Raw genomic sequence first — 24287 nt, forward strand, 5'->3', positions numbered from 1 at the left:
ATGTATATCCCGGCACAGTCAGCTTAGAAAATAGCAGGGAAGGGCAAGCAGAATTCCTTTTATCCCATAGCCAAGCTTAATAGCTTCTAAATGTAGTCTGATTCCTAACTAAGCAAAAGATGGGAACAAATAAATATTTTAGGATTTGTTTGTTTTGTGTTATTTGGAAGATTGTTCCTATCCTCTTACTGGCAGTGAATCAGAGACAGGCCTGCAGAATTATTGTTAATCTCGTAGTACAGCTGGTACTACTGTTAATAGGTAATTTGATGGATGCGTCCCATTCTTGTGCTGGCACTGGTAACTGGAATCTACAGCTGCTTTATCTGTGGAGATCTGTGGAAGTGTCTGAAGTTATGTCTTGTGTGAAGTCCTTTTTCTTCCTCTTGTTTTTTCATACTTTCCCTAAATCATGAGGATTTTGCCTACCAATGTGCAAAGGATTTCTTGACATTGTGATACTGACTCAGTACAGGACCCGAAAGTTTTTCACATATGGGGTAAATAAGTGTCATAAAATTGAAGGGTTTGCCTGAAATCTCATGTCTGTTATTTATATTATGCCCCAAAGGCTCCAGACTGTTTGGCAAGAAATTAAAAAAAAAAAAAAAAAAACACCAAAAAACCCATGCTGCTGCAGAAGACATTAATGGAAAAAAAAAAAAATCAACTGAATAAAAAAGCCAGGATGAATCATGAGAGGTAGTTTTATGTTCTTAACATGCTGTTTTTCACATCACAGCTTTGTATGCCCTACAAAAATAACTACTGGGGTGCCACTGATGTGAGCAGATGAAAGCGATTTAACTGCAAGTGTTGACCAAGACGAATGGTGTGCAACAGTGCTTCAGAACTTGGTGAAGAACCTACTCTAAGCAGAGACTTAGATGGAAAAAAAGCTTCAGACAAAGGTCATGATGCCCCTAAAACTTTTTTAAAAACCCATATAATTATGTAAAGAGCAGAGGGGCCCGAAGTAGAGAAAACTTATTTCTTGTAAGAGGATAGAAAAAATGAGTTTGGAAAATCCATTCCAGTCTCCCAGCAGTGGTGAGCTGGAAATCTGTATGAAAGAGAAGGCACAGATTCCTGGTACCATCTGTCCTCCCAAGAAAAAACCAGCCTGCTTCCAAAGCACTGGCTCTGACCCACAGATGGATACTTACACCTTAAAATATTGTACTTGGATATTCGTAAAGGTTTAGTGAGTGAGGTGCGATGATCTCTGTCCTTGCGAGCCCTTCGGAGTAGGACAAAATGGGGAAAGCTGTGAACGATTACAATATGCAAGGACACTAACTCGTGGGGTTTTTTTTTTCCTGTCTGCAGCTAAGCAGAGATTAACGTGACAAAAACTGTTTACTTTGGAAAGAAGAGTACAGCTGCGGAATTCAGCACGGCAGAGAGAAAACGAGTTAGGTGCTGCTATTTTCACTAAAAGAACAATGAATCTGTAATACAACTGAAGGCAACAAACTTAATTCGACAAAACGTTTTTAATATACTGCCCCCAAGAATTAATGGGGAAGCAAAAAAGATTTTAATACGTGTCTTTTTAATGTTTGTAATTGCAGTACCTGAGCGACCCTTGAGATGGTGCAAATGCCACGCTGCTGGCGGACCGCTGCTATCATTAAGGGACCAGAAGGCAGAAAAAGGAAAGTGCTAATTATAACGCTGCGCTTTTCAGTTTTCAGAGTTTGTTTTCTTTTCAATTGTTTGGAACAAGTCTCTCAAAACTGGCAAACACTTATAGAAAAACTGCTATTGCTCTAACAATTAACTATTCTTGTGTGTACCAGTTCTATTTTTCTACGTTTTTTCCTCCCCCCCAAATCCATCACCTAAACTATGGCACCTTTTCATTGCCCTATGATTTATAACTTTTTATTAAAAAACTGTAAAGTCTAGGAATGAAGAAATCCTGGATGACAATGCTGCAGAAAAAGTATGTGTCAGAGGTTGAGTGAGATATTTTGAGGACTCGTAGGAAAAAAGGAAATTACTTGTTGAAGCAAAACTCTTTTAAAGAATTTGTGCTTCATGCTTTAAAACAAAACTGAAACTTATTTCTTTATTAAAATAATGTAAATTTTCAGCAACAGAAATTATTCTTTCCAAACCCTTTTATTGTGGTAACATCCCAGTCCTTCCTATCTTTCTGGAATCTACACACCCAACCTGCAAACTTGTAATTTACTGACTCCCTCAAAACTTCCGTCCTGTTTGTTGTCTCCATCATCATCATCATCCTGTTATTTATAGCTGTAAAAACAGCCAGCAGAACTGTCCCTTACCAGAAGAGCTTCCCTCCTTCTCACTCTGCCTTCATTGGATCCTGCTCTTTGGAACCGATCAGAGCAGGCAAATGCAGCCACCCACCTCTAGGAGGAAAAATGAGCTGCAGCCCTGGTGAAACATAAAGTTTATTTGACTAAAGTGACGCAAAAATTCTTAAAGAGCTCTTTGGCAGCAGATTATCTGGAAATCAGACCATGTGAGGGGGACTGGTGTACAAAAACCTCACCAAGATGCTGAGTTGCCCACAGGCTGAGTTCCCAAGACTCCGAAGTAAATGTGGGTGAAGGTTACTCGAGCTTGGATAACTCCAAGGAAAGCGCTTCAAACCCATCCGAAAGACAGGTACTTTATAATTTTGTTTCTAACACACTGATATCTGAAGTGCTTTATGAAATTCAGACAGACTCCTAGACAGCTGTCTTCAGAGCCTACCTTCTGAAGGAAGCAGATGCTGGAGGTTTGTTAACTTTCACTCCTCATTGCTTCTTTCAACTTTGGTTATAAAATCTGAAATACTAATGACAGCCTAAAATATGTATACTATATTTTGTTTCATTTAAAATTAACATTTAAGATCTCAGAGTATTTTCTAAAACATTGGGAAAATGTACATCTAAAAGCTTGGGGGGAAAAGATACATTGATTTTTGGTGAAAGTTTGCTTTGACTTTTTGAAACTTCTAATGTTTTTTCTTGCTTTTCTGATGTTACATGCTCTCCTCCGTCTTGTTCAGGCAGTTGTCCAGCAATTAAGAATGTTGGGAGTCAAATGCCTGGAGCAGAACATGTTGTGACAACCTGAAATTAGAGTTTTGGCAGTTCACATAATTGCATTACAAACGTAAAGTTTATTTAAAATTTACAAAAAAGCATTAAATTGTAAGGAAAAATAAAGGAAAGAAGCAGAATCTGAAGCAAAAAAAAAAATCAATGCAAACTGTTATTTATTTTAAAAGGGTAAAGTAAGCTTTATTAACCATATTAAGTTATATTTTAAAAGGTAAAACTGTTCCAGCTCAGTAAATTATCTAGCTCAATGGGACAGATTTATTATAAGTAATAAATCTGAAGAGTATGTCGTATATATATATTTATAGTCAATCATGTTTACTGCTGAAACCAGCTGGCTTGCTGGATTAGTTTGCGAAATAATATGGAAGTTTAAGTGAGGAATGCAGTGTAACCGAACATATAGAGTCATGGAAAACATGTTTTGATATGTTAAGAAAGCCCGGGGAGAAAAGGATTGTGCATCTAATGGATCTGGATTCTTGGAAACGTGGAATTTTTTTAATGTGGGTTGTTAGCTGTCAGGCATCTTACCAGGGAGGTTCTCATATACTTAGTCTTTATCTTCTGGTGCTTTTGATGAGTGAATTCACCACTGTTTTCTTGGGGAGTACTTTGTAAACTTGATATATAGCAGATGACTTGTGGGTCCATTTTCTAGTTGGACAAGGTATGATGAATTTCAAATGGTTATATAAGTTAAGAAAAACTGCCCCCAAACTGGAATGTACTAAAACCTCTAAATTATTCCCATACAGGGAAAGATGCAGTGTATTTACACTCTTTCCTGCTTTCCTCCATGGACATGTAAACTGCTGAGTTTTCATTAGGAACAGTATTAAGAGCCTGAAGAAATGTTCATTCTGTATCCTGTTGTCTTTTCTGATGCTAATATTTTAACTCTTTTTCCAAAACTGCGCATTTGCAGCTCTGTTGATCTGGCAATCTGTATCTTACAGAGCTTATACAACATAATGAAGCCAGACTATTCATAAAGAACTTAAGTAAAACTTGGAGCCTGAATAAAGGGGCTGTAATTTGGAGATAGCCATTAACAAGTCTCCTTCAAAGAAATACCATCTGGAAACAATAGTGCCTGTTTCTTTACTTTCTTTAGATAAAAGCATTACAAACATTAAGTATATACATGCTGGCACATATGTGCAGCCAGTCTTTGAAGTGAGTTTGTAAACAGGTTTTTTACTTGGAACACCATGCCCATATTAAGGAACAGTGCCCTATTTATTTGGTGATACTTGCTGGGTTACGACTCTTCCTTCACATTTATATAAGTAATTTGAGGAAGAATACAAAAGGAATATAATTCCCTCTAAGCTTATCTATTTCCTTGCACTACATATGGATACTCTCAAGCTGTAAAATGCATTTCCCTCCCTGCCCACCCACCCCCCCGCTGCCGTTCTTCAAATGACTGTCATCAATTTGGCAGCATTCCCACTACATGAGAGTGTCTGTTTTCTCAATAATTTTTTTTAAGGTAAAATCTCTATTTCCTGCTTACACTTTAATTTCAGACTGAAACACAGATGAGATTATGACATAAAACTCACAGTACAGGTTTGTATTCCCTCGATGCTATTGCTTTCAGAAGCACTACTTTCACATCTTACCTACATTTACCCTTATCCGGGAATACATGAGTTAACTGGAGAGAGCTCACTACTTGTGCCGTTCTCACTTTGCTAAGTAGCCTTTTATTGTCCCAGAAGGGCCATTGTCCCAGTGGGGCTACTTGTTGAGTACAGTTTTACTCTGTTTTAGTAAGAATGTGAGCAAGCCCTTGGAGAGCTGCAAATATTCATATACAGGATCCATTTTGTCATGTACATACTGCAAGTTTCTCATAAAATACTCACGTATTACAGTGATGTGCAGAAGTTCCCAATCCAGTTACATTTGAAGTCACTGGTACTGGGATCAGACCTCCTATGTATGGAAATAATTCACTGGACCCATTAATTTCTTAATTTCAGTGGGTTTCGATTGCTCTTTATCGAAAGTCAGTTTTGATTCTCTTGAACTAGAGAAGCATAGCCAAAAAATCCCTCAAAGAAACCAATTTTGAGTTGTTGAGAGGTGGTCTAGATATCAGCATATATCTGCTTTGCACCTAAGACCTCTGATTCTGTGGTTATCTGCAGCCCTGCCAAAGCTGGGACTCTGTATCATCTGACTATGTATTTATGAGTATCAGTTTTTGAAATCTGAAACACAATCACACTTGCTATCATCTCGCCTAATGGAAACAAGCTAATAGAAAAGGACAGACTAGGTACTCATTTTTTAATGAAATCATTATATGTGAACGCATTCAAAAGCAAAAGGCAGTAATTTTTTGAGTTATGAACTCTAAATATGACTCATCTATGACAAACAGCAGGTAAAATTAAACATAATCTAGTGCAGTCTAGTTTCAAGACCTAACTGGCTGAAATGTTTATCTTCCAACAACTCCTCACAGCATGGGAGGGTCTGAGCTATCCTGTAATAATTTTGATTAAAGGGTTCCTCCTGGCTTGTGCAAAATCAGAGGAAAAATATGAAGCCTCTATACTCCTTCACACCGCACACGCAGTGGAACAGGAACTCACTAGCCCGCAAAAGCATGTCCAAGGGAATAATCTCTACGAGGTTCTCACTGCCATCCAGGTCACGTACCTCCCCTCCTGTGCAAAAAGGCAGACTAGGACTGTGCGAGGAGACACTGGTGAAGACCAGAAATGTTTACTGCTGTATTTATCAGAGTCCAGTACCTGGAAATGGTAGGGTTTGGAGGGTCGTGGTTGATGCTGTGGCTCAGAAGTGAGAACAGAACCTGCAGATAAACAACAGAGCCTTTTGCTGTGTGGGATGTGTGATTTCCATCTTGTCATACAAACTTCTTGATTTTCTAGATAAAAGTAATTTCCTTGGACTCTTTCAATTTCCATGCAACTGCCTGTGTGAACTGCATCTTTATTACAAGGTGTAATAAGCAGTCAAGCAGCTACATAATTTTAACAATCTTAAGTATTTTGTGATGAAAGTGAGATTTAGGTCAAGTAAACAGAAATCATCTTAATGTGTGATTCTGTTTGCCAACAGTGCAGGTTGACATTTTGGCTGAAGAGTTCGAAGTACTGTAATTCTTTGCAAGTGCTAGCATGTAAATGGACAGGTGTGAGGCAGACGGAGGAGCAGTTTGACTGATAACAATAACATGAATTTTGCTACAGGAACGCAGCTGTAACCCGGTGAGCAGCTGCTACTCCAGCAAGCGTTGGTTTATAAAATGGGCACATGAAAAAAGGACGTAATTTGTATGAAGAGAAATATATGCAAATACACAAATTTTGCAACTGAGCGAGTTAAAATCCATTTGAACATTTGTAGACAAGCAATGACTTCTGTAGCCATGCACAGTGAGGCTGAGCGAGCCTTGTGGTGAGGAATTCAGGAAGTCAGTGCTGCCCCACCTCAAATAAAGTATTCTCCAGGTGACTTCAGGCATTAAGGTTTGCCTCCCTTGAAGCATCTGGTATTTGCTGCATCTCAACCTAATTGTTTTCATCTCCTAGATACATTAAAAGTCAATTTTCTCCTTTAAAAAGATACAGAGAACAGGAAAATAATTTTGGTTTAAAGTGCTGGAAAGATTTGTTTTACGACATGGCAGAGCATTAAAGGAAAGGGATACCCACACTGCCACGAGAGGTCAGTGCGTGGCTCCAGAAATAAACGGGATGACGGTACATCAACAGTGCAGCTCCCCGCTGGGGAAGGAACCGGACCCCAGGACAGGGATGCTCCTTGAGGATTGCTTTGATAGAGGCAAAAGAGTTGGTTTTGCTCATCAAGGGATGTACAGGGCTTTTCCATCTACAATGCTGGTTCAAGCTTAGGTCTGTGCGGGAGCAGCCAAAAATTATAATTTAATTAATATTTGGCTTATGTGAACTGCGTTGGTGGCTTCAGCCAAGCTCGTAGAAACACATGTCTTCAATTACCCATCCTAGTGTTTTCCATGAACAAGCAAAGCAGGGAATAGCTGTGGAGAACACGCTGTTACAGGGTGCTTCTCTGGCGCAGAGCCGAGGGTCACTCCTCTTTAGTCGCGCTGCGTCAGGAGGAGTGCGATTTACGGGGCTGGCAGCACGGCACCTTCACGTGCTCCTGGACAGCACAGCATTCCGGAGAGGAAAACTGCCCTTTAGGATAATCTCTGCTCAGAGCTACCGGAGACAGAAACGGCGCAGACGCTTAGGGCCTCTCGAAGGAGCAAAGTCACATCTACACAACACCGAAACGAAAGGAAGGCACGGCTCGCTCTTTCTTTTTCGTCCTGTAGCGATAAGCTAATGTGTATTTATGTAAGAGCAACCTTTGCAACACGCAGAGTGAAAACAGGCAATAAACTGCCGTTTCTTGTATCAGTCACTATCGGCATTCTAGCACCTGTAACTATCTGTAACTTCATCACAGAGATGAAGTGGAGGCTGAGGTGGGCAAAATCCTGCACTATGAGCATAATTTTCCCCTGGATATCTTCCCTAGTCATCCTCCTCAACCCCCAGAGCTCTAGTTCTGCAGCTGTTTACACTTCCTAGCGGTTACAATTCCTTCAGATGTTTTTTTCCTTGAATTGTAACAAGAGGGGAGGAAAGTACATTCTCCCACAGTTTTTTACAGCGTAATGAAAATCTTCTAATTCTGTAACTGTTCTGTTTTCATGTGCCAGCTACGCCACTGTGAACACCACGGCATAGCTGCAGAGTCCGTCACTCCAGAGATTTCCCAGGGTAGCAGATGAGCTGTAATTCTCTTTCAGAAAGGAATAGTTCAAATTCCAGCTGAAGCCCCTGAAAGTTCACACATCATTTTGCATATTAGGGGCTCAAACTACTGAAAATTCTACAAAAATATTTCAAATAATCTGATATTTCTTTCCCATGGTCTGCAGAAGACCAGAAGGAGCTTAGATCTGGATAAGACTACTATCTTGATTGTCACAGATCCAAGAAATCAACAATACATTCCACGACCTCTCCTCAGTAAAGAAGTGCCAAGAAGTATCTATGGGCAGAAACAGTGTTTTACAAACACAGTAAGTGTTTAAGCCTCGGGTATGGGAAATTCAGTCTCATAAGATAATGCAGTTAAATCAACACCTTTTACTGCTTTCCCATGTATGAGTAAGAGGTGTAAAGTCCAGAAGGGCTCAGGTTACTTTTCCATATTCCTGCCTTATATTTAACATGCTCCATAGAAGGAAAGGACTGGCTGTGGCCTTTCCTAGGATTTTTATGTTGCCACCAGTGGTGGTAGGAGTGTTTTCATCTACACAAGCTCTTTTGGGACATTTGGAAGGTTTCGGACTCCAAAGACACTCTGTTTTTATAGTCTTGCAGGTAAAACAGAAACTACAGTTCTTTGCCATAGTATTTTTCTCTGGAACTCTGAAGATCTTTCGGTCTTTGTGGATTGTTAACTAATGGTAGCGAAGTACTGCTCTTGTAAGAATTCAGCATTAATGATGCGCTGCTTGCTATATGATGAAAAGAACATTATCTGGGTAAAGACAGAATATAAGCCTCCAGAACTAGAGATTTCTGAAAGTTATAAACAACACTTTCTAGAGACTTTTATCTCGAGAACATGTTTGCTCTGCAGCTCAGTAATTTTCCTTCTTTCTGCTTGCACTGATAAATGTTTAGGAAGAGGTTTAACAGTCTTTGCACAAGGCTGAAAACTGAGAAAAACTTCAGTTTTAATAGCTCTGGCAATGTGCAAATTCTAGCAATGAGCAAATAATATCCCCACTCTGCTTTAGTTTTTCCAACAGTTAAAAGTGAAATAATGCTTATTTTTCTGCTAGGATGTGACAATGATATTTACTGTGGTAAAATGCTTTGAAAAGGAAAAATTAGATGTAATTATAATAATCTAATCTGTGGTGGCGTTGCGTAGATGCATAACACTTTACTAGCTGTAAAGCAAGGTTACTACCCCAGGGAATTTACAGCAGCGATGATCAGCTCCTGTTTCAAGATTTTGTTGAGTAAAGGCAGCGGGGCATTTACGGTACCTGAACAAACAAGCAAAAAACAAAACATGACCCACTGAATCACAATTATTTTTCTGTTCTTTTTGTTCTGAAGGAAAAGTTAATTGCTTTATACTTTTTTTTCATTTCTCAATGGTTTATTTCCCCTGGGTTACTCTTCTAGCACATATGAAGAGGGCAGGTAAACCCCAGGATTCTCCCAGTACCTGTTTTTTTGCTGGTGGTGGACAGTAGCACAGGAGTAGTGCCCACTACCCTTCCCGGGGCTGGAACCACAGAGGTAGCAGATCCAAACAGAACAAAAGATGCCTTTATTTCTCCAAGGGGGCAAGTTTTGCCCTTTAGATCCACATGTTAGTTCTTACTGATTCAAAACAATCAAACTGAAGTTTCCTGATCTTTTTTCCTTGTTATTAGTGTTGACTGAGCCTCAAAAGTTGGTCAATGCAAAACTACTGAGATTTAAAATCTTTTCTAAACTTTCATTTAAGCCTTCTAGGTCTGCTGCTAGACATAGCAGACACTGTGGGATTTCTGAAGAAAGGTGGTCGTGAAATGTAATTTGTATATCCATTGTTATCCTATAGTTCTTAATTAATTCTTTTCCCTTCATACCGGGTGAATCTAGAAATTGCCAGTAGGAGTCACAGGATGAACTTATGAAAATGAAAATACAAGTCACGCTGAACTCTGCTCTCATTTTTGCAAACTGGGAGTCCCACAACCTCCCTGGGTGTGAAACCAGTGTTCAGAGGGAGAACATGGTACCAAAAGACAGCAGGACTGTGACTGCCTGTGAGCTGTTCAACAATGCACAAAGTCCAGCAAATCTGCCCGAGAGGTTATAAACCAGGTACACCGACTTCTGCTGTAGAAGAGGATGACTGCTTCCTTCCTTTCTCTGCACAAAATCCTGAATGGGTTATCTGCTAAGTGATTCACATTGCATGCTGTGATGGTTAATTACTTCCAAAAGTATTTTAATCACACAATCTGTCAGTTGTAACTTGAAATTTACCAGCACCAGTAAGCCCTGCAACGGATTTTTTACTGTTTTTTGTTTCTTAGATGGTGTTTGTGCCTTCAATCTGATGGATTTAAACATGGAAGAGGAATTCTAAAAGTGCTGGTAATACGCTGGAAATAAAAGCGTGGGAAGACAACTCACAAAGAGACTGTGCTGCTGCTCATCTGCAAGTGATCAGAACAAATCTTGGAAAAAATGGAAAAAAAGGCAACAAGCAATGAGACTGAGCCGTTGACTTCCAAGAAAGATGTCTCAAACTGTAATGAAGGAGAAGATTGTAAAGAGAATGGACTTTTGGTCAGGAACCCTAAATCTGCCCTACGGCTAGTGGAGGATGGCAATAAAGTCCATCCCAGCCAGGGAGATAAAGGGGAGGCAGCTCAGATTTCAAATGGTTATTCAGGAGTTCCGAGCTCTGTTCCCTGCAATGGAATGGGAGAGGTGGAAGATGCCCAGTGCACTGCCCCTGCAGCCACAACCACCACTACAACCACCACTTCTACCACCTGCGGAGCAGAAGGCCAGCAGCAGCTGATGGAGCTGGAAGATAGAGAGACGTGGAGTAAAAAAATTGACTTTCTACTCTCTGTCATTGGATATGCAGTGGATCTGGGAAACGTGTGGAGATTTCCTTATATATGCTATCAGAACGGAGGAGGTCAGTGACTAGTTCTGTATGCTGTTCCTTAATACTGCACCTCCTTGCTTATAAATGGATGAGTTTAGTGGCTTATTTTAATATCAAATATAACAAATGACTAAGAAGAAATTACTTACTTTTCAAGCAGACTGGAAAACCTGAATACTGAGACAGTATAACTAGACACATTAAGACAGAAGAAAAACTAATTAGTGAGATCTAAAAAATCGGTACAACTAGAAGCTGAGAGCCGGTTAAGCGCAGAACCACCTTCCAAGAGGCGAGGCTCAATCCCTGTTCCGCAAAGTATTTAAAATCAGATAAACCAACATGTCAAAACATTCATCAGGAATGCTAGGTCTTAGATTCACTGACATTTCCGCCAAAATATAAATCTAATCAAGGAGATCTTGGAAGAGACTTTTGTCTCCCATATGTAACAAAGGCATTTTATTGAAGAAATTCGTTATTTTATCTGTTACAGAAACGTGAGAAGTTCAGCCTGAGTGTTGCTTCTTATTCACACTGCTGAGTAGTTACTCTTAGAGAAATCTCATGGTAATTCAGTGTGGCACACTGGCTGGGGAGGGGATATGCATTTTCCCTGTGGGATAAAAGGAACTGTTGTTTATGGAGTGTTGGTACTGTTGGAAGAGAAATCCTATGAAGAGTTATAATCATCTGCTTTCCTTCTTGCAGGAGCATTCCTCATTCCTTACACAATTATGGCCATCTTTGGAGGGATTCCTCTCTTCTACATGGAACTAGCACTAGGACAGTACCACAGGAATGGGTGTATTTCAATTTGGAGAAAAATATGTCCTATATTCAAAGGTAAAGAAGGGAAACGGAAAATGACTAGGAACTTGCTGAATAACTGCAATATTTTCCTATAAAGGTGAAATTTCTGGAAAAAAAATCTGAAAATGTCATAAAAAAAAAGTCAGGCTTGTTCTACAAAAGATTTTGGCTTTACAAAGAAAGCTTTCATAAAGCTTCATGTACATTTGCAGAGGTGTGTGTGTACTCTCCTATACGTGTATGACGTGCAGCTCTCAAATTGATTAGATAGAGGCCAGTCCACTTCCTCTGACACAAGCCTGAAAATATCAAAAAAATAAACCAAATATGTTCTTAATAAAGTCAGTACATTACTGAATCCAAGGCAAAATTTAACCCAAAATTCCTATTGCAAAGATGTTACAAAGAAATGAGTCCCTATCTTCAGCCTGTCAATCCTGCTCCCAGTGCTACAGTTCTGGTCTTGTCTTTTTTATTTACTGAGAGTGCAAGATGCCTCTTTCTAAATTCCAGGAATTTAGAAACAGATGAAAAAAAACTGTATAAGCATGTTCTGTCTTAAGGATGCTTTTCTGGAACTGGAGCCTGGGTGTTTCTGAAGCCACAAGAAATTCCAGTGTTGTAAACACTTGAGAGGGTACGTGTACCCCCTGCAGAGCTGCCTTAGACAGTTACTAATTGTAGTTGGTGTGATAAATTCCTTCCTTTTCTTTTGGCCTAAAACTTAACACGCACTTCATGTAATTATTTCCTGCCTCGCTAGGAATTGGCTTTGCCATCTGTATAATAGATCTTTACGTAGCCTCCTACTACAACACCATCATGGCTTGGGCCTTTTACTACCTCGTCTCCTCCTTCACGGCGGAGCTGCCATGGACGAGCTGCACAAACGCCTGGAACACAGGCAACTGCACCAACTACTTCAGCAAGGACAACATCAGCTGGACCCTGCACTCCATTTCGCCCGCGGAAGAATTTTATACGTAAGTGCATGTAAGTGAGGACAGTAATATTAGACAGAACTGTGGAACATGTAGTAAGATTTTATTTGGAGGGGCAGCAGGGCTGTTTATTAATAGTACCCTTTTCTGAACTGTTCAAATAACTGAATACTTGTAGGTGTATGCAAGCTTTGGGTGTACGGGAGGGTGCTCTATATTTTAGATTAGAGGTTCCCAACCGTTGTCAGCTGTTATCACTTATCATCACTGGTGTACTATTAATATAAAACTTTTAATTAAAAAAAAAAATCCCAAATGACATGACTGAAGGCTACTTATCAAGGCCTCAAGAATACCTGTAACGCTCAGACCACAGTATGGTCTGTTGGGACAGTATGGGACTGTTCAAAGCATACTTAACATAAACATTTGTTAAAAAAAAAAATCTATACTGTGTTTTTCTTTCCTCTTTCAGCCGCCAAGTTCTACAGGTGCACAGGTCCAACGGGCTGGATGACCTGGGGGGCATTAGTTGGCAACTGACCCTCTGTTTATTGTTAATCTTCACCATTGTATACTTCAGCATCTGGAAAGGGGTCAAAACATCTGGCAAGGTGAATACAAAAGCAAGACAAATGACTTGGTACAGCATAGTCTAGCAGCAGTTCTAAAGTTGCTAATTAACTTGACCACAGAATTATCTCAGACTGTCTCAATGACCGGGATTATAGGCTCATGTATTTGGGAAGCACTTACTGCAGTGACGGCTACTGTTATCCAGGTAACATCTAACAACAGTAAGTTGTGACACTGTCCTCTGGACAAGGACAACCCTGCCAAGAGAAAGTGTGGGTATCGATGTGCAAGCTGCCTGTTTACAGACCTTCTGAGAAGTTCACATGAAGATGTTATAAATGCTAAGAGTTATTATTCATTTAACTCAGTATCACCTGTTAACTTTCTACCCATGGCAAACACAATCCTACTGTTTTCCCTCACAGGTGGTATGGGTGACTGCCACATTCCCTTACATCATACTCTTTATCCTGCTAGTGAGAGGTGCAACGTTGCCTGGAGCCTGGAGAGGTGTCCTCTACTACTTGAAACCTGACTGGCAGAAACTCCTGGCCACTGAGGTAAAAAAACATCATAAAAGGGCAAAGATTCACTCTTAGCCTATCCTCATGTACATACTTCAATGTCTATTTTCAGCACAGAGAGTGATCAAACAGATGTCTTAGCATGGACTTAAAAGCATGACTTCATGTTCTTCTTTAAACAGTCATGCTATTCTTTCCATTATTTTAAAGATTTTTTTTTTAAGATTAAATCTGTTTAGCTTGAATTAATAGTAGGGTTCCCATACAGTGGTTTAATAGAATTAGTGATATTGATTTGAAAGAAAACAAGAGACCAAACAATTTTAGCCAGGAAAATGGTGAACAGCCTGACACTGAGCGAGAAGCTATGATTGCTGCTACACTGCAACAAAATCCTTTACCCACGACAGTCACACTGAGCAAACTAAATTTACTAAGCCCTAACAACTGGTTTAGCTGCAGTTTTTTCGTCTGTGAGGGCATCATCACAAACTTGGGCAGACTTTTCCACAAGCCAAGGGTGTCCACAGTTGGCTGTATTTAACTAGTGCAGGTTACTGGAGATGAAACTTCAGATCTTCATCTGTGACAAGCTTTGGCAGATGAGCCCAAGCAGAGTATCTGTGGCTGCCAGCTAAAATATGACTGAGTAATGCATGCAGATGCATGTAGAGAAGGAACAGATCAGTTAGGGCTGCGTACACCACCAAGATTTGACGAGAAAGGAGGAATAAGGATAAAACTGAGCTAACCAACAAACGCCAAGCGTTCCAGTACCTGATTCAGCTTTGAACTCTGGATGACAAGCAGTCCACCAGGTTCAAGGCTGCACTTGCTTTACTGCCTGTGAAAGTGTCTAGTGAGGAGAGTGATGGAAAAACCCCAAGGCAATAAATACTACAAATACAAAGATTAAAAATTCTACTGTTTGCAAGTCTGCTGTTGCCCAGCTGATATGGAGAGTTTTGAATGAAGAGGAAATGAAAAGACACCAGTCTCTGATAAAGCAGCATCTCCAATAAGGGACCACATCTTCTGAAAAAGCAATAAAGGGCATTGATATTGTATTGGATGTATCTGAAGTGAGGACAGCAGATTGCAATCTGCGTGCTGGACGATGACAGAGCTCTGTCTGTGGATGATACGGGATGGCCTCACACGAGGGAAGAGAATATTAGAAATGAGGTGTAATGAACTCCATGTTTCAATTGAAAGAGGATAAATGAATGAGGACTTTCACCTTCAGAAGAACTGATATCGTACTTTAGGAACACTACTCATTAAGGCTGTGGCCACTTTTCAAGTACAACAGGCTTCTCATAACAAGATCATCACACTTGCATCTGTCATGGCTACAACAAGGCTGAATTGAGTCCTAAGGACTAGAACTGCATCCACACTCTATTTCCATAAGTCTATGAAAAATCTGGGCTGCTATCATCTACTACTTAGCCTGGAGAACACACAGCCAAACATGGGACTATTCCACAGCACATAGAGTCTGGGAGAGGATGGGCCAAGTCTATTGCAAAATCATGGACAGATGATTTCTATACATTGCAAAACTTGTGTTAAACTGATTAAAGGCAAATCACTATGAATTAATCTAAGACGCTGTCAGAAGTGAAACTGCCAGTGAGTACTTACCATAGTGTAAAGAGATACAATAAGCACAGCATAGGCACTAAAATTATAGTGGATATTTACAACTCTCACAGATCTACAGTAAATATTCATACTTCAACAGCTCTCTTAATAAAATGTTTGTTAGTCCAGGACTAGAATATAGGCAGACTAGGGAAACATGGTTTTGTAGGGCTGCGTGTTATTCTGAATATGCCAAACTCATTCAATCTGTTTCATGTAATTTTTTCTTCTTCAATATTTTTCAGGTTTGGGTGGATGCAGCAGCACAGATTTTTTTCTCCCTTGGTCCAGGTTTTGGAGTCCTATTGGCTTATGCCAGCTACAACAAATTCCATAACAACTGCTACCAGTGAGTTCTACCTTATTCTATACCTAAAATTGAGTTTAAAAGTAACCATGGGTATTTAAAAAAAGAAACAGAGTGCTGGTGAAAGGCACTGAATTGTCAGACATACGTCCGTACAAATCAGACAGAAGCGTAACAGAACATAAGTCCTTATGGAAAGAACCTGCAATCTAAAACATTTCTTCTCTGTTGTGCCTACCTTAAAGAGAGATTATTTCTATCAATTACAGGAAGGAGTCTAAGATGTAGAAACCTGCCACCACAAAATGCACTAAACCCCTGCCAAACAATCACATTATAATTATTTAATCTCATCAATCAGTTAGGAATATTTTAGAGTCTTGAGCTGAAAGTCAATTTATAGTTGTTTCCTTGTTATCTTAAAAAGTTCTATTTATAACTTGTAAAATAAAATCCTCAATTCTTTGCTATTCCTATAGTAATTCCTGTTTTTTTAAAACACCAGTATACACGCAGCATTCAATCCAGTGTCAGGCTAATGTTACAGCATCTGTTTGAAGCTGAAGAAGAAAAAGTAGTCATGTTTTTTTTTTTCTTTCTTTCAAATTGGCTGCTTGTTTTTTTCATTGTATTACTCTGTTTTTTGTAGGAGTCTATCCAGATCAGTACCTTAGTCCATCTGGTAGTAACCTATCCTTTCTAGCAGATGCTGATTCCCTGATATGAGTTAGGTCTTCTGTTGCAGAGATGCTCTGGTTACCAGTACCGTGAACTGTGTGACTAGTTTTGTGTCTGGGTTCGTCATTTTCACTGTGCTGGGATACATGGCTGAGATGAGGAACGAAGACGTATCAGAAGTTGCCAAAGACACTGGTAGGCTAACTTTTTGTACACATCTCTCAAACTGCTTCTAAACTAGAATATATTTGTATATTATCTGCTAGATTGAGAACAGCCCAAATTATGCAAAATATTGAGTATATAATTCGGGACACTGACTTTATGACAAGAGCACTGTTATAAATACACAGTGCAGCTAAAAAATTATTCTATAAAGACTGTATATAGAAGTCATATTGCATGCAGCTTTGCAGATGTGGTGGTAACTGTGCACTGTAAAATAGTGTGGGAGGAGAAGTCTTCCCCTGGAAGACAACATGGTACAGTGAAACAGCCTGTCCTCCTCGCAGCAGCACTGCACTAACAACTACCCCTAATTCTCCATTCCAATACCAGGACCCAGCCTTCTCTTCATTACGTATGCTGAGGCCATTGCAAACATGCCTGCTTCCACTTTCTTTGCCATCATCTTTTTCCTGATGTTACTCACGCTGGGATTAGACAGCACGGTGAGTAGACAGTATGCGAGACAGCAGACCTCTCAGATGTTTGGTGTATGGCCTTACCCCTGCAAACATCAGAAGAAACACAATTACAGATGTTGCACTGTCACTAAAGGATTTAAAGCAGGATTGGCATCTCGTGTGCCTTCTGTAAGACAGCAACTATTACTCCAATTTTGACCTAAAGGAAAGGAAATGAAATGAATTGTCTGAGTCATACCGTGACAATTAGTAACAGACCTGGAAATACAACAAAGCACTTGATTCATAAACACCTTCCAGGCTCCTTCCCTTTTGCACTTGTAAGCTTACAAAGCAGTTATTATTTTTTTCACACTAATCTTATTTAAACGGTGGGAACTGGAGCTGGCCTTCTCAACAGCACTGTGAAAAGGAGATGTTCTAAAAACTTGCCACATAAGCCTGTTTCTACAAATTGAGCATCAGCTCCTTCCAGGAAGGCTAAACTCAGCTGATTTCACAATCTTGGTTCCACTGAGCCACTTATCACCATCCTATTACTTGTAATATGGTACTTCCTCTGGATGACAGGCACTTCCTGCACATACCTGGAGACTAAATCCTCACCTTAAAAAATGTTAAAAGCTCTGAAGAAAGACTGTCTAAACAACAGTCACACCAACTCTACAGGCAGAATAAAGCGCGAGTGTTTCAATGCTTTAAAGCTCCTTTAAGCACTGAAACACACTTTAAAGCAAGTAAAACTGCCCTCTATTTTCCAGTGATTTTTCCATGCTTTTCAGTTTGCAGGACTTGAGGGAGTGATTACTGCAGTACTGGATGAATTCCCACATGTCTGGAGCAAACGCAGGGAATTGTTTGTCCTTGGTCTGACCATCGTTTGCTTTTTGGGGTCATTAGCAACCCTGACATTCGTAAGTATTTTACCCACTCCTCTGCTTTCCTTACTAGCACTTTCCTGCAAATGATGTGGTGGAGAGGGTAGTATTTTTTCAAGAGAGTTTCAAGAAATTGGATTAAATCTCCAGCCTGTTCTCTATGGATTAGAAATCTATATTTGGAATTAATGTGAACAGTATCTCTCACTAGGAACTGTGTTGCAAAATGATCCTATTGCAATTCAGCAAAACTCTAACGTGCTACACATCATCAATGATGTGGCTGCTGCTCCAACTGCTGAATCAGTAAGCAGACAACCTTCTACATTTTGTACGTGGTTTACTTGTTCTCAGAAGCTCCATGTTTAAAAATAATATGAATATTTTAATTTTCCCAATGTTTGAAATGTGTTTTGAATTAAAAAAAAAAAAAAAAAGAATGATCAAAAATTATTTGCTAGAAAATGCTGCAATTGACTGTTGCTCTTCTCCAAAAATTTCTAGCAATGAATTTCCTGGATCTTCCTCATCAAATCGGGTCAGAAATCAGGATCAGTCACACCAAATAGTCCCTATGGGGCTTGTGGGATTTTTCACAACACACAACATTTTTAATAATGAGTGTAATGATCGTAAGGGACAAGGAAAAAATACTTGGCTTTCCTGTCACATTTTACTCCACTTCCTCATTTATGTGCAACTTCCTTCTCATTTAAAGCATTTGCTGTAAAAGGAGACTTAGTTTCTCTCTGAAACACAATGCTCTCCTCCTTCATCTGATTCTAGATCCCAAACAGAAAGAAAGCAAAGTAACTCCCTATTTGTTTCCTACTCAGTAACTACGACTCAGGTTGAAGAAAGAAGATGCCATCACAGAAGGCATTCAAAAAGCCATCCCATCAAACCCCACCAAATCTCACTTGTTCATTAAAATCCACCTAGAACCACCAGCAGATTCAGCTTTAGCTTTTCTGAGTGGCACCAGAGAGCAGATCAGCAGCACGCTCAAGGATTTCATGGCAGGAACTGTCACAAAGCGACAGAACTGAATTACCCATCTGTGAATGCTCTGCTCCAGATGAAGGCAATAACAAACAACAGTATTACAGGATTCCTGTCACTGGATCTTTGGTCCACTGATCATACAATCTCCTTTCTAGGGAGGAGCATACGTGGTAAAGCTGTTTGAAGAATACGCCACTGGTCCAGCTGTCCTAACAGTCGTCCTTCTGGAAGCGGTTGCTGTGGCCTGGTTCTACGGTACGTCCACTGCCACACTGACAAACAACACTAACCCAAATTCCTGAGCTTCTGCAGCGTAGCATTTCCTCTGCTTCTGCAGACAAGATCGCTGACATCTCCACAAAAAAGTTTACCAAACCTTTTTACTAACTCACTGATTACGAAATCTGTGAGATTGTTCTCCAACAGAAATACAGTGACATCTAAAAGTAACGAGAGCTATAATTCAGAATAATTAAGAATTTAGTATCATTAGGAGTTATAAAAAAACCCCAGTCTTTCATGATGGATTCTGAATGTATTTGCTGTGCATACAAAATGCTGTGCATCTACTCACGAAAAATTTATATCTGCTGTCACCACTCTCCTCCCACCTGTCTCCACAGGCATCACCCAGTTTTGCAAGGATGTGAAAGAAATGCTAGGCTTCACCCCAGGCTGGTACTGGCGAGTTTGCTGGGTAGCAATTAGTCCCATCTTCCTTCTGGTGAGTTTTTCTTTATAGCTTTTTCTTTCCAGCACAAGAAAATTACTATCGAACAATGCAGTTACTTAAGACTTCTAAAAACTTAATTACAGATTTTTCTTGTGAAGTTCTTTAGTAACAATTCTCACTAAACCAAAAAGGCTCAATTACTGAAAAATCCAATACAAAGCTGCAAGATCTTGTTACTCAATCACTATTTGAAGGATTTTTGTAGATGAGCAGGATAAATAAGACTGGGTTCTGAATAACTCCCCTCCTTCCCTCTGCTCAACAAAGTTACTTTGTTTTGTTGCTTTATATTTACTCAGAAAAATGAAGCAATAAAAGATGATGATGAAACATACTGTCTGGGGAGGAAAACCAAGATAAGTAAATACACTGTCCCAGCAACCGCTGACTGACAACTTCAGAATATACCACTTAAAATTTACAGCAATTAATTGCACCCTTTACAAATCTATAATTCAGAATTGGAAATATTGTCCTAATGTTTGACTTGGCAGTATTATTGATAACATTTTAACATAAAGTGTTCATTTCCTGATCCAAAATTAGTTCACACTGTCTTTTATTGTTAGGAGCCTTAGTGGGAGCAGAGCAGGTCAAGATTGAGTTTATGAGGCACAGAATGTAGATTTATGACCTACAGCACGCATGAATTCAAAACACTTGTAATGATCAATGCACAATTAACAGATTTCATTTTATTACCCTTAGAAAAAGGGTAAAAAAAGCTGTTAGTGTGACACCACAAATAATTTTTATACTACTGTCCTCTTTGTGATCCTCAAACAGTAAAATAAAGAGAGAGGAATACAGCTCTGGTGATGTGGTTACTAGGCAGAGCTATTTGTGTTCTCTGTGGAAAGTAAACTAAAATAAGGAAAGCCCAGAAGGTGGTATGTTTTTTCTGTATGGAAATTTTGCTGGTAATCCTGATCTTCTGACGATACTCCGGAAAAAACAGAGTCAGAGATCATTCCAAGGATAGTCACAAATATTATTCCTGTAATATTCAACTAAAAGTATTTGTTTCACAAGAAGTTTTTCAATTATGAAGGATATTCAGAGGAAAATGATCTAACAGCATTGAGCTGACACCAGAATGCTATATCCAAACTAGTATTAACATTCATAAAAGCTACTGAAGAACTGAAATGCTATGGAGAAATGTCACAGAAAAGACAAACCTTGTAGAAAACAAGCAACAGTAAAAAAAATGGAATCCGTATAGCTTATCACAGAGAAAACTGAAAGCTGATGTGATCTCCACAGGTCAGTACTTTCACAGTAATTGAAAGAGTATTAAAAGGGTCTACAACCCAATAAAGAACAGCATAAAAAAATAACAGAGTGGCTGCGAGTTAAACTCGGACAACGCAGAACTGACACTGATCATGATTAAATACGAGACAAGTAGCTAAGGGAAACCGTGCACTTCCCATTTCTGGTGGCTTAAAAGCAAGATGATGCCCTTCTGGAAGGGATGCTTTAGCTGGAATCAAGTTATAGGGCTCAACACCAGGGTAACTGGATGAAATTCTGTGCACTGGAATCAATCAATCTGATTTTGTCCATCTAACATCTTTTTATCCTTCAAATGTACAAGCGTGGGCCTGAATTTTCTCTTTAATGCTTCTTACGCAAGAAACACTATCATGTGTATTCATGGAATAAGCAATCCATATGAGAATTTTTACCGAGGTCCTTTCAGTTGGTTACTGGTTGGGCTATATTCTAAAGCTCCTGAGCTGTTTTAAACTTCCTGAAGGAAAATCTGGATCTCCAAAAGTGGTTTTGTGAGTTTTTTGGTTTTGTTTTTAAAAATCCATACTAATGTCATTTAGAATTTCTTCACTGTCAACATGTTTAAATCTCCTTGAACCCTACTCATTTTTTCTTAGTTCAATGCTATGCTGGGACACAGAGTTCCCTAAAGTAAGCGTGTGCCATCAAAATACTTCATTCATGCTTTCCTCTTCTTTTTCAGTTCGTCACTTGCAGCTTTCTGTCCAATCCTCCTGAACTACGGCTTTTTGATTATAATTATCCCTACTGGACCACAGTAGTGGGTTACTGCATAGGAACCTCTTCTGTCATCTGTATTCCAATCTACATGGTTTATCGGTTGATCATCACTCCAGGAACACTTAAGGAGGTAACCACCATGCTCTGTTGCTTCCATTTGACTATTAGGAAGGAGGTGATTCCTGGAAACATTACGTGTAGATTTTTCTGGGGTCTGATGCCCTGGGACTGTTACTGTTGCTGTTCTATTTCTAGCCATAGCTAATTGTCTTCTGCCCATTCTGAGCAAGTGACTCACAAACCTCCCCAGGTCTTACTGAGGCTGTTGACATATGCATATAAAATAGTAAATCAAGTGTTGCCTTTTTTAAGCTCTGGTGAACTGAAGGCTTTTCCTAGATACCACACAAGACACAGTACCATGTGAATGCAGCAGTGAAAGATTGGTTCCCTTGGGTACATCTGTAAGAACAAGGGTTTTTTTTCTCTCCCACACTTATTAAGATTTCTCTGCCATAAATCTGTGGCAGCCTGTGATGACGTTTTGGGGATTTCTTGTAAGTTCATGTAAATACCAGTTCAGAAAGGCTATGTTCAGTTGGCTCAGGGTATCCAAGTAAACTGCAAAGTCATAAAGCATTAATACGATGTCTGTCAAACTGATTCAAATTCTAAGTTACAAATAATTAAAAAATAACACCGTGTACTTCCATAGCACCTTACGTCTTCATAGAGGTAACGGAAGACTGAAACATCCTTGTGTGGTTCAAGAGGTATAACTCAAACCAGTCATATTTTTATTATAAACTTCTTTCCAAACGGCTGTCATGTTTTATATTATCTCTAAAATGAATCCATTTCTAATACTGATTTCTTTCCAACAGCGTATTCTGAAAAGCATTACTCCAGAAACAGCTACAGAAATTCCTTTTGGAGACATCCGCATGAATGCAGTATAAGCAAACCTGTTTTCTGAGGGGAAAGAGGGGGAGCATAAAAAAGTAACTTTCCTCAGAGTCTCCCCCCCCAAAGAATTACATTTCCAGCTGAGACAACAAACGGAGGAGTTTTCTGCGGAGGCTGCGTCACTGACAACAGGCATTTGGAAACACGCCGCCTCCAGCACATTTATCCAAGCAATTCAATGAAATCTACTGTGCACTTACAACCAGACTGAACTGACTGAGAACCAATTCACTCTGGAAACACGAGGGTGTCTGTGTGCATGAGATACCACTACCCCGTGCGTGGGCACTGGGGCTGTGTGGAAGTGTGCGTGACTGCAGAAGCCGCTATAGGACGAGTGCCAGCGGGTAGGATTAGGTGTAGAATCCCAGGTCTGTGGCAGTACTCCTGTATCTTCCTCAATGTGATCATTCGTACTGGGCAATGTCGTATTCGCTTCTATGAATTGCTTAAACTACATTGAAAAATACCAAAATATTTCTGATAGCCATATATTACTCAAGTAACACAGGGTTTTATAAACTAGAAAAAAAATTAATAAATTCCTCAATCCCTAGGCAGTGGAGTTGACAGAGGAAGAGGAAACAATCCTGAGCAGCACTATATACAGCTCTGCATATGTTAGTACACGTTTGGTGGCATTTTCCTCCTTTTCATTTCCTGCATTTTGTAGATGGTAACAGTTTCTATTAATTGTTCCTTGCATAACAAATATTACAAAAGCATTTTTTTGTGATGTTGTAGGCTTCACTTTCCTTTAGACCCAATCAAGCCACAAAACCTCATCACTGGTTACTTCCGAAGTACCTAAGTTGCTACTGCTTACTCTGCTGTTTTCATAACTAAGCTAAATATTCACATTGTCCCGACAGACCTAACACATTCAAGGAAACTACAGACCAACAATGAATTTTTTTGAGTTCCGATGCCAAAAAGTAGAATCTTGAAAGATCTGCTTCTCTGCTTTGCCTTGCTTTACTTACTTACTTCATTTCACACCTAACATTTGCTGCAGCCTGTGGCTTTTTCTCTTCTTTCCTAGTACAGAACTAAGTTTAGAATAAACCTTCTGGCTGGCTGACAAAAGTATGTTTAACAAACTATAGAACCCTACTTTGAAGATTTATTAGCTCATATTCTAATGTGAATGCATTTGGTTTTCACCCTGAAGAAGGAAAGAAGAGGAACTCCTTCTCAACAGGAAGCTGAGTAGAGTTCAGCAGGATTGATTCTCATCAGAACTATTTATGTTCTGAGGCACTGATACACAAGTTAATTTCTATGCATACACCAACGTCTTTATACTACACACATACACGTGCTCTCCAAAAGTAACTGCCCCGCAGAGTGACTGCACCTGCCAAGTCAGTCCGAGGACAATAGTTTTGCTGCAGTTAGGTGGAAGTTTAGACAAACCGAAGTAGTCATCATTTATGTAAAATGTTACATTGCATTTTTACTCTACCACACAGATTATAACAAAAGTAAAATAAAATAGAGGCTAACAGTCTTTTTCGTATCTCATGGTCTACTGAGGTAACGTACTGCTAAAATTAACAAGGTGATACCTGCATTCATAGCAGCAGGCACTAAGAAACCTTCTGAAGAGTTTACAGCGGTACGCAGAACTTGCCACGGCAGAGGGAAGCTGTGATGGTGTGTTTGCCTTTTGAAAAGGTTTTCGTTGCTTCCACCAAGGTTTTTCCCCTTAAGTGTGCAGACACCTCCTGCAGGAAGGCCTCTTC

General features: G+C 39.6%; 1 protein-coding gene and 1 long non-coding RNA gene across 6 annotated transcripts; both read left to right on the top strand.

The window, feature by feature from the left end:
* The first annotated feature begins 746 nt into the window (after positions 1-746).
* LOC147527249 (uncharacterized) lies at positions 747-2007 on the top strand. The gene is made up of 3 exons (XR_015222756.1): positions 747-857; positions 1330-1419; positions 1575-2007. It is a non-coding gene; the product is annotated as an uncharacterized LOC147527249 (long non-coding RNA).
* A 4-nt stretch (positions 2008-2011) lies between these two features.
* Positions 2012-22980, top strand: SLC6A4 (solute carrier family 6 member 4). Of its 5 annotated transcripts, none has more exons than XM_086624361.1 (15): positions 2012-2643; positions 9782-10006; positions 10222-10838; positions 11520-11654; positions 12385-12604; positions 13038-13176; positions 13564-13698; positions 15555-15658; positions 16362-16489; positions 16853-16965; positions 17724-17855; positions 18980-19079; positions 19448-19548; positions 21539-21706; positions 22461-22980. In XM_086624361.1, exons 3-15 carry the CDS (start codon positions 10376-10378, stop codon positions 22533-22535), a joined length of 2013 nt encoding a protein of 670 aa, XP_086480487.1. In that variant the 5' UTR covers positions 2012-2643; positions 9782-10006; positions 10222-10375; the 3' UTR covers positions 22536-22980. The 5 variants fall into 5 exon arrangements, with proteins under 5 accessions (XP_086480487.1, XP_086480489.1, XP_086480488.1 ...); XM_086624362.1 differs by lacking the exon at positions 2012-2643 and adding an exon at positions 8036-8193; XM_086624363.1 differs by lacking the exon at positions 9782-10006.
* Positions 22981-24287: the final 1307 nt, after the last annotated feature.

Source organism: Tauraco erythrolophus, chromosome 21 (genome assembly GCF_009769465.1).
Source record: "Tauraco erythrolophus isolate bTauEry1 chromosome 21, bTauEry1.pri, whole genome shotgun sequence".
In the NCBI taxonomy this organism is placed as follows: domain Eukaryota; kingdom Metazoa; phylum Chordata; class Aves; order Musophagiformes; family Musophagidae; genus Tauraco; species Tauraco erythrolophus.